Here is a 10256-nt window from a genome sequence, read left to right on the forward strand (position 1 = left end):
CGTTTCTTCCGATGCATTTTTGTTGGATATAGCTTTGGAGGATTTTACGTTTAGCAAGGGCGTAAAGAACTTAGTCTCCTCGTGTTGCCGGCTTGCATTCTGGTCAACATCCTCTGACGCAGCTGCCACTTTTTGCTGGCATTACACTCGCGGGACGGACGTACTGTTCGCCACCAAGAGGATTCAGTGATTTCGCTGCGGACACGCGAATTCTGACGACTTGAGCGCCAGCTTGTTTGGAAGTTGTTTCTTCGCGTGTGGGAAAGTCGTGCTGTCTGTTTGTACAGACCTGGCTTGCCTGAACCGCTTTTCGCAGCATGGCTCTGATGTTCCTGTGTCTTCCCTGCAGTGCATTTCGGTAGTTGGTCTCCAAAATGCATCATCCGTCTCTGTGTCTCACGCTCGTTCTTCACCACTTGCCATCAATTTGTCTGGCGGTCCCAGACACGTTGGCGTCTCCTCATCCCTCACCGCGCCCGTCGGCTTCTGCCGAAACTTCCGCCTCGGCTTCGCGAGACCACGGCGCGGCCTCTCCTCTTCACCCGTTCTTTGCATGCCATCGTCGACGGTGCTCTCCAAGAGATGACAGAGCTTTGCCTCACCGTGTAGGCGGCGGATGGCGACCGCGGCTGAAGCAGCGGCGTGCGCTCAAGGGCGCGCCCTGCCAACCCGAAGGCGGCGGCCGAGATGCGTCCGCCTGTACTCTCGCGTGTAACATCAGTCTCGACAGCGTCGGAGGGCCGCCGTATTCGTGTCACCAGGGCCTTTCGCCTGACGCATGTGTCTCAGCTCCATTTGGATCCGCATCGAAGACACCTAAAACGATGGCGTTGCGTCGCGCGCGAAAACACCACCGGGCGATTCCTTCCTGCTCCTCCGTGCATACTCGGCGAAAAAGTCAACAGCTCCGTCGTTCCTCATACCCCTTCCTCAGAGCTTCCGCCTTTCTAGACTGTTCCGTGATCGCTGCTTCCCTGGGTCGCTGTCGGTTTCCTCGACGACCGCGACGCCGCGAGGCTCGTCGTTACACATCGCGACAGCAGGCACCCAACACGCTGGAAGGAAGCGACTGGTGTGGAGGGCGAGGAGGCATACGCAGGTGTTCAGTGCAGAAGAAACTGAAAACCAGCGAAGCCATTTTTCTGTCGTCCCCCGCCTCAGGGCAAATGGCATATTCTGCACGAGAGAAAGCACTCGCAGAAACAGTCTGTTTGGCATCACCTGGTGCGACGGAGGTAGGGGATGCCTTGTCCGTTTCTGTCTTGTTAAGCAACGAGACTTCTTGCACTGGAATGCCGACAGAAGCACCGAAGAGGGACCGGCTCGGCTGTCGTGGCATTCGCGGCGTGCGTCTCTCGGACGCCGTCAACTTGAGCGAAGCGAAGGTCTCCTCCGAGGCAGGGATTTTGAGCAGGCCACACCTGAGGCAGGGTGACATTCAGAGACACTTGGATTCATGTGGACCTCCAGAAGGACCGACGCGTTTGTCTAATATGAAAGGTTCGGACGAGACAAGTCTGCTGCTTGGAAATCTCTGGCCGAAAACTTCGGTGTGCAGCGAAGAACGACCAGTGCGTTGTTTAGTCGGGGCCGAGAAAGCCTCGAGGTGTCGACTGTGGGGCTGCGGTGGAGAGAACGCAGACGGGGAAGGCGATAGAACTGATGGAGATCTCTTGCCCTCTTTTCGGAGGTTGAGTCCTGGCGCAGATGCCGCACGAATTCCAGGGCTTGTGGCTCGTGATACGGACTCTTTTTTCTTCAACGCAGACTCGTTGTCTCGATGCGAGGCACAGGAAGACACGGGCGTCAAGGCGTCTCTCGGATACCTCAAAGAAAAGAACGCGCCTGATTTCCCGACACGAACAAGAGGTCTTTTGCGTGAGTTCCAGACGGCGCTGTCTTCCTCAGACCCTAACCTCTCTGCGTCTTTTAGTCCGTATTATTCGGACTCTCTGGAGCCCGCTTCGCCTCCGTTTTTGTTAGCCTTTTCTGTCTTTGTGTCCTTCGCCCTTTCGTCGTTCGTGTCACCTTCGGTCTGGCGGGGAGGCGACGCGCGACTGCTTTTCTCTGCGGCAGCCGCTTGGAAGCCTTCCCTTCTCTGCGTGCGGTTCGTCCTCGTGGACATGCTTCTTTTCTCGTCTTCTGCCCTCGCGTTCCCCTCGGAGAACTCAGCTTCTCCTTCCATCTCAGGAGACCCCAGAGACAGGGCACCACGGTCGGGCTCTGTCCCTTTGCCCTTTCTTCTCGTCGCCGAAGCGGCAGGTGCGACCCTCGCCCCTCGTGTCTCTCCAGAGAGAAACTCTCTAGCAGAAAACGCGTTTTCGACGTCTTTCTTCGCGACTCTCGAGCTCTGGACGCACTGGCGGACGCCCCCGTCGTGGCCAGCCGCGCCCTACGCCTTCGCCTGCCCCGGCGACACAAAGGCTGGCTCTTCCAGCGATCAAACGCCCGAAAGCGGGGATACAGAGACGCGCAGCAGGGATGCAACTAGGGAAGTTGGCGAGGCTGGCAGAGACGTGAGTGAGGCTAGAGAGGAGACAGCGAAGGAGCAACCTGGACACCCGTATGCAGCGTCTGTACAGTCTCTGCAGCTGCCGCTGACAAGCGACAACCTCATTGCTCTCGCAGTGCTCTCGGTTCTCTGTGGCCTCGGATGCGTCTACATCGTCCAAATCTCTGTTGGCTTCTCGCGATGCTGCAAATGCAAAGTCTGCAAAGGAGAATATGTTCTCCAGTACAAGGTAAAGCGAGAAAGTCGCGGGGGAGAAACACAGGCAGAGAGGTGCATGGAAGATTCAGTCGGATCGACTCGCGCAGACACAACGCGCGAAAAATCGGTCGCACGTCGATGTAGGTGCATCTATTTAGGTCTGTACATCCAGACGTTTCCAGTTCTACTTAGAGTCTTCTAATTCTGTGTATCTAGATATTACCGAAGTCGATGTATCGAGATCGATGCAGCTGTTGAGATCTGTCCAATTCTGTCTATCGAGATCTATGTGGGGTTTCCTATGTCGGCCTACGTAGGAGTTTCTATGTATGTGTTTCTCCTTCTAGCCATGTAGACCTCTATGTTGGTCTCTCGGTCCACGCTCTCCTTTCCTTTCACATATGGCTGTATGTAAATGGCAGAGGGCACGTCTTTGGTAGAGTCGAAGACAATTACTCACTCGCCTGTCTGTGCGCATTGGTGTATACAATTGTATATTGTATGCATGCGATTCAGGCTGCAGTGCTTCTAAAAAACTGCTTGTGTCCTGTGTCTGTACAGCTGGGCAGTGGGGGTTACGGAACCGTGTGGGTAGTGAGCCGGCAAGGAGGCGCACTCAGACGAGAAAGTTCGTTGGCAGTTTTGAAGAAGATTCAAGTTGAAGATATCACGGAAGCGGACTCGTATCAGCAGGAAGCACGGCGCCTGGCGAATCTTACGCACAAATACATTGTAAGGCATTTCCTGTTTTTACAAGAAATGAAAAAGCTTCTCTCCGTTATTCTCTCTGCGTTTGTAATCCTGTTCCTATTTCTCGTCTTCCTCGAAGTCCGGTGTCTCTCCACCTCCCGAGCGAGGTTCTCGCGTTCGGTTTTTCCCTTTCCGTTTCTTTGATTTCGGTGTCTGCGGGACGGCTTGTCCACGCAGCCTGTTCTGCGTGTCTTCAGAGTGAAGTTTCTCTCGCTGTTTCTTTTCGCTCCTCGCGCGTTTCTTTATTTTCGAGGGTGTGTTCGCATTCGTCAGTGAGGGCTTGCGTCTTCTCTCTGGGGATCCTTCTCTTCTCGCAGGTGGGGTACGAAACAGACTTCATTCACAGAGAACAGGCGTTTGGCTCGGTCGAGGCGAAAATCTTCTTCATGATTGTCATGGAATTCTGTCCAAACGGCGACGTGAAGCAGGTTATAGACCGCTCCTATCGCAGCTTGACGGAAAAACGAGTGAGAACCTTTTGTCGACTGAGTTCTTCCTCGATCAGTCACACGCACCCTAGCTGAAATGCGACACAAATACTCAGTTCACACCTAGGTAAACGAGCACCTCTGCATATTTGTACCTACGCACATATATATATATATATACATACATGTATATATATGTATATGTATATGGATGTATAAATATGCGAAAATATATATATGAATATATATACATGTACGTGCATTTATGTGGATGGGTAGAGGATAGACGTGCATGGGGGCCTTAGTTTCAAGTTGAATTACATTTAGGCCTTCTGCACATGCGTGTGGACGCACTTTATATTTATGTATATATATATATGCATATATATATATATATATGTATATGATTGTGCATGCGCATGTGTCTGTACACGTATTAGTGTGCGAGGGATAGGAGAAAACGGGAGGGAACTGGAGGAGGCTGGAAGCGAGTGAGCTACGTTTTAGCATCAGGAGACAAACCGCTCTCTCTGAACGAAGGCAGATCCGACACAGCCCATTCAAGACGGATAACACAGATGCATTCTGTTTATCCAGATGTACGTAAAACCCCACACATGTGCATGCGGGGTTATCGATATCTGTATGTGTTATGCATGCTTAGACGCATGCATCGAAAGAGATGTGAACAGAGAGGTGTACTTCAGTGTGTATATATGTATGTGCATGGAAGTTCATGTGCTTTGGTCGAGAGCGTCTGCGGTTTTTCCTGTGCGGCGCTTGCAGATTCGGCATTGGTTCTTCCAGCTTGTCCAAGCAGTCCACTACCTCCACGAGCGAAATGTGATTCACAGGTACGGAGACACCCGGTCTTTCTTCTCGCATTGTGTGTACAGCCTGGCGACGCGAGGCGCAAAGGCAGTGCGCCTTCGAGGGGCAAAGTACTGTGCACGCGGTGTGCGGAGGAAAACAACACAAAAAGAGGAATGAGGCTGAGACATAGGGAGACAAGGAAGATGGAGATAGAGACAGAGAGAAACAGATAGCGAGAGGCCGAGAAAGAAAGAGTAGAGAGCGATGGACGCACTGATGTATGGTACTGGCCGCAGATTCAGATGAGCTTTCGTCGCCGTTTCGTTTCTTTCTTTTTCAGAGATATCAAGTCTCAGAATGTGTTTTTGTCGCGCGACGGGTCAATTCGTCTGGGGGATTTCGGACTGAGTCGCGCGACGCCTGGGCCTCGCCCTGCGGCTATGGGGTCTGTGGGTCCTCCGCAGCCGCATGCTTGTCCATTTGCTCCTCTGTCTCTCGGCGATCTCTCGCGCCCGCGCCTGCGAAGAGGCGTGTGTCGCGAGCGCGTTTCTTCGGCGTCGCCTTCTACGCGGGATCGCAGCATGGAGGGTCGCAAAGGCGGCAGACTGGAAAGCCGTCGAGGAGACGCTCAAGGAGCTGTCTCCGTCGACTCCGACGAAGAAACGTTGCCTTCCGCCTCCGTGAATGGGTGGAACAGGCGAGCAGCAGCGGAGCACCGCGGCAGAAAGAAAACGAGGAACGGAGCCCAGGCCGCGACAACACTCCCCGTGCCCCTCCACCGCGTCTCCTGGGAAGCCTCACCCGCGAAAGAAGAAGAACACAAAGCGAGAGAACGCAGCGACGGGAGAGACGAAGAAGCCAGGAAACAGAGAGGAGAGAAGGCGTTGACAGTCGCGGGTTGTTTGCGGCGAGGAGAGAGTCGACGAAGACGGAGAGAGTCTGGCAAAGCAGAAGGGCACCGCCAGCACCCCTCGCGCGTAGAAGTCGAACCTCTGACCCTGAAACTCGGAGCGACAGAGAAAGAGAAAACGGCACCTGGTAAGGGGCGCGCGAGGGGAAGCTTTCACGCCGGCTCAGGAGAGGCCAGAAAACTGGCCAGAGAAACGCGAGAGTTCTCCTCGAGCGATCGACACGACACTGCAGAATTTCTTCTCGCGCTCCGCGAAGCCGTCAAGACTCGCGGCCTGCTCGGAGGGGTGTATGTACAGCTGAAGCGTTGGGCGCAGAGGCTGTTTCAGGCGTTTTCCGGCTTCCTCGTTCGCGGGTTCGACACCGTCTGCGACCTCCTCTTTGATACTTCTGGCCTCGACTCTTCTTCCTTGGAGAGTCCTCAGCGATGCTTGCAAATGCCGCTTCAGACCGTTCCTCGCCGCGCCTGCGAGCAGCCGTTCCCCTCGCTTCGCCTCCCTCCGGCCTCTGCCTCGGCTGTTTGCCGACATTCGCCTTCCCGCTTCTTCAGCGACACCGAGGGAGACGGGGGCAACAAGACCCGCGAGAGAAGAGCCCAGCTCCGCCCGTTCTGTCTCGAGTCCTCGCTGCACAGAGACACCTGCTCTGCCGCCATGTCCCAAGCGGGGACAGACTGCTACATGGCTCCCGAAATCTTGCTCGACGAGAAATACGGAAAAGCCGTAAGAAATCCGGGAGACTTTACCTGTCAGGATAGAGGCTACATGTGTGCAGCCGGATTTTAGGACTTATTATATGCCCATGCATGCGCCTAATATATATATATATATATATATATAATGTGGATACACTTACATGTACATGCAGCTAGATAGATAGGACTGTGTGGTTACAGAAGGAGATGTGTTCAGAATTTGTGCCTTGGTTCGATTCTTAGCCTACTCATGTTAGTACGCTCACCTGTTACACAACGATACACTCATAGCTATACATGCATGTATATATATATATATATATTAATTTGCCTCTGAATGTATGACACTGTCGGTTTGCGTGTGTTCAGTTTTTTGAGTGGTGTTTTTGAAAACGTTTTCTTCTGCTCTTTTCGCTGTGAAGCTCCGTTCTCTAGGGTTCGTCTCTTTGAGTCCAGGATCTCTCAACTAACTGGCTTTGCTCACGGGGCACCTGCAGAGAGGTCTTTGCATGCGTAGCGGCGAGCGCAGAGGGGTCTTTGGCGTCGGGTGTATGCGTGAACCAAGTCGAGCAAAGACAGGATTGAGCGAGACAGTCGCGTTCAAGAAAGTCCGGTGACTGCAGGTTTGCGTTGTTTTCAGGCAGATCTGTGGTCCCTGGGGTGCGTTCTACTCGAACTTTGCTCGGGCATTTTCATGTGGGAACTGGAGACGCCTCTCGCGCTTCTCGTCCTGGACGCCGAAAACGCGAGAGACTTTCTTCACGAGTTCATTGACAACCATATCCCCCCGAACGTCATTGGAAATGGAACGAAAAACCTCCTCAAAATGCTTCTTCAACCCGGTGAGAAGGAGAGGAGACGTACGGAAACAGACTAGAGAACAAAGGCGAAAGAGAAAAGAGGAAGAGAGGGAAGAAGGAAAAGGGAAAAACAGAGAGAGAGAGAACGGCGACGATTTGAGGAGTGATGGTCGGGAAGGGAGCAATAAAACAGACAAAAGGAGGAAGGCACAAAACAGCGAGCGACAGTGGAAGACAAACAGAAGGCGCAAATGAGAGAGAGACGGCGTCAAAAGAAGAAAAGGAGGAAGAGACAACGCAGCCTGGGTGGTCGATTCGAGGCCTGTGGTCTTGCAACGTTCGTCGCCTACTTTTATGTGATTGGCTGTGTCCTCTCCCGTGGAGTCTCCGGTCTTAGTGTCCTTTCCTTTTCCTTCTTTTATCGCTTATTTTCCCCTCATTTTTGGGTCCCTTTTCCCCCTCCTTCTCTCTGTGGTGCTCGTAGGATGTTCGTTCTTCTCTGTTTCTCTTCCACCCCTCTCCCCTTATCCTTTGCGCGTTCATGCCCATTTCCTCCATCTCTGTGTCGTTTACCATTTTTACTTTTTTAGTACTTTTCTCGTCTGTTCCCGTCTGTCCGTAGATCCGAGTCAGCGTCCGTCGACCGGGTTTCTGCTGCGTCTGCGGTATTTTCGCCGAGGCTACCGGGTCTGCGCCTCCCCTCTTTCGTGCTCGGCTTTCTCTGGCGCCTCGCATGCGTCCGGCAAACCTCGGTCCACCGTTTCGGCAGAAACGCATCCACAAGCGGAGATAAAAGATAAACGAGGCGAAGCGGCCGACTTGGCGGAACGAGACTGCGAAGGACGGGGAAGAACGTCGAAGAATCTCCCGGGGACGAAGCACGAAGAGAGCGACAGCAGACCGGAGGCGCTGCGGACTTCAAAGGAAACGAGCAGCAGCGGCGTTGAGAGCGACAACTTGAGTAAGAACGAGTAAAGTTGAGAGGGGAGAGCTCGTTCAGTAACGTCTATGGCTTCTTTCACTCGGCGGGGTAAAGCTGGGTTCCAGTTCTCTGAGTTGCTTTCGCTTCACCCGTCCACTCCAGAGAAGACTTCGTTCAGCTAAAAGTGTGGGAGATCAAGATTCCACGATAGGAAGGCTCTTCCACGTCGGCTATGACCACCGGGTGGTGTAAGTCTCCGGAGCTGTTCGCATATGTCAATCGTAAACAACTTCGTGTGTCCGGCGCGTCTTTTTTTCCGCTTGTTTGCGCTAAACAAAAGTGACAAACACCTTGGTCCTGCCGTCTAACCCTCCGCGGCTGCCTGCACTTCAAGCAGCGACTTTCTGTTTTCGTTTCTCTCTCGGTGCGTGCTCGATGCATCTGCTACCTTTCTGCGCAGTTTCTGGCTTTTTGTTTCAGGTTTTTTCTCGCTTTCCGCGCTGGGTGTGACGGTTTCGCGCGGCCTCGCACGCCTGTTTCTGCGACGGAGAAACCTCTGTTCTTCCCCGAGTTCGACAGGGAGCGCATGCAAGTCTTTCCACTCGGGAGAGGACAACTCTCCGGAGGTCGATTTGTCATTCGTAGATCCCTGCTCGTGGGATGTCGTCCACCGCAGAAAGTCCGGAAAGGCTCTGATGGAGGAAGGAGAAACAACACAAGACACCTAAACATGCGCGTCGCTCGGGAGAGAGATAACCTAGGAAAAGTTACTTGGAGAAAAACGGTACGGTCGGCTGCAGCATCTGTTTCAGTGCACGCGTACAGATGTGTAACGAAGGAAAAACGCATGCATGCAAGGACGACATGCACGTTAGCAGATCTTAGGTAAAAAGCGGCACGACACGGAATCGCTTTGAATAAGAGAAAAAGGCAGTTTTCGGCAATTGTTAAACCTGCGAATCTGCAAAGACTCTTCTCGAATGTCGCCGCACACTTGGGTTCGATGTGCAGACACCCAAGACGCTAAGCGAACACCTGCCATGACAAAAAGAAAGAACCAACGCGTTTCATCGTCGGTAACTGGCGAGGCGGGCGGGGGGAATCAAAGATGGCAGGCTTGTCAACAGGTATTCGCTGAGGTCGTTTGTTTCTCGGGAAAGGCGATTTTTTTTCGAATACGAGGAGGTGCTTTCTCCTCTCAACTGTGCGCTCTCGACGGCTGCACGCCGGTTTTCCTGAGGTTTCCCGCTCTCAGCTCGCATGGCTTACGGAAACTTGTTCCGAGGAATCTTTAAAAACACGTTTTTCTGTTTTGCTTGTCTTTATTAAAACCGAACTCAGATACTGGTGGAAAACAGTGGAGAAGGAAAGGGTTCTTTTTTCCCGTATTCTTTTCCTCTCGACGCGTCCGGCTGTCGGGCACTTCTCTTGAGTGACTCACACGAAAACCTAAATGGCCCGACGCGAAAGGCCGACACGGAAACTCAGAAAAATTTCAAGACGAGTTTGATTCTGTGCATTTTAAGTACTGTTAATGAGACCGACAGATAGCAAAAAGGACAAGGATGCAAACAGAGTTAGGTAGACCTCTTTCATGCGAGCAAAGAAGCCGAGAGCTGAACTGTCAAAAACCATGGCTGAAATTATACATTGACCACTGCTGCTTTAACGAATAGTAGGTACATTCTTATAATACGGTAATCGCAATACAGCACCACTTGAGGGAGGCTTGCCTGGGACACACATGCCAGCGATACATACCTGCTGTGTGTGTAGGCATATGAACGAGACTACCAGATCACCATATTTGACGATCCTCAACGGGCGACTTATGTGTCAGAACGGGACAGGCAGACTCGGTAACCACGATCCATCAATATCGAGACACAGAGGTGCACTGAGTCTGACGGGTACGCCGATGTAATAATGTTGCGTACACTAACCGAATCATAGACGGTGACACAGATTTAGATCGACGGCCAGGTGGAAATACCGCTAATTGCATGTGAGACGCAGAATCACCCGAGTTCGAGAGTTTGTCAGGTACGCCGCAACTCTTGGTCGAGTTTGGATTCCTGCCCCAGCCTTCCACAAGAAGCAAGTGGTGGGCAATTAGTTGCGATTTGAAACAAGAATACTGCGGTACCGGCTGGGATCGAACCAGCGACCTTGTGGTTAACAGCCACACGCTCTAACCGGCTGAGCTACGGAACCTGTGGACGGTTCAGCA

At 52.7% G+C, this 10256-nt stretch overlaps 1 protein-coding gene and 1 non-coding gene across 2 annotated transcripts; one reads left to right on the forward strand and one right to left on the reverse strand.

Annotated features, from left to right (window-relative positions):
- The first annotated feature begins 7 nt into the window (after positions 1-7).
- Positions 8-9374, forward strand: TGME49_239440 (protein kinase (incomplete catalytic triad)). The gene is made up of 8 exons (XM_002366543.2): positions 8-2741; positions 3272-3442; positions 3778-3927; positions 4675-4742; positions 5042-6332; positions 6945-7146; positions 7727-8065; positions 8507-9374. The coding sequence occupies exons 1-8, from the start codon at positions 375-377 to the stop codon at positions 8752-8754; spliced, it is 4836 nt and encodes a 1611-aa protein (XP_002366584.2). The 5' UTR covers positions 8-374; the 3' UTR covers positions 8755-9374.
- Positions 9375-10166: 792 nt separating this feature from the next.
- TGME49_239450 lies at positions 10167-10240 on the reverse strand. The gene has a single exon. It is a non-coding gene; the product is annotated as a tRNA-Asn (tRNA).
- Positions 10241-10256: the final 16 nt, after the last annotated feature.

Source organism: Toxoplasma gondii, chromosome VI, assembly GCF_000006565.2.
Source record: "Toxoplasma gondii ME49 chromosome VI, whole genome shotgun sequence".
Taxonomy (NCBI): Eukaryota; Apicomplexa; class Conoidasida; order Eucoccidiorida; family Sarcocystidae; genus Toxoplasma; species Toxoplasma gondii.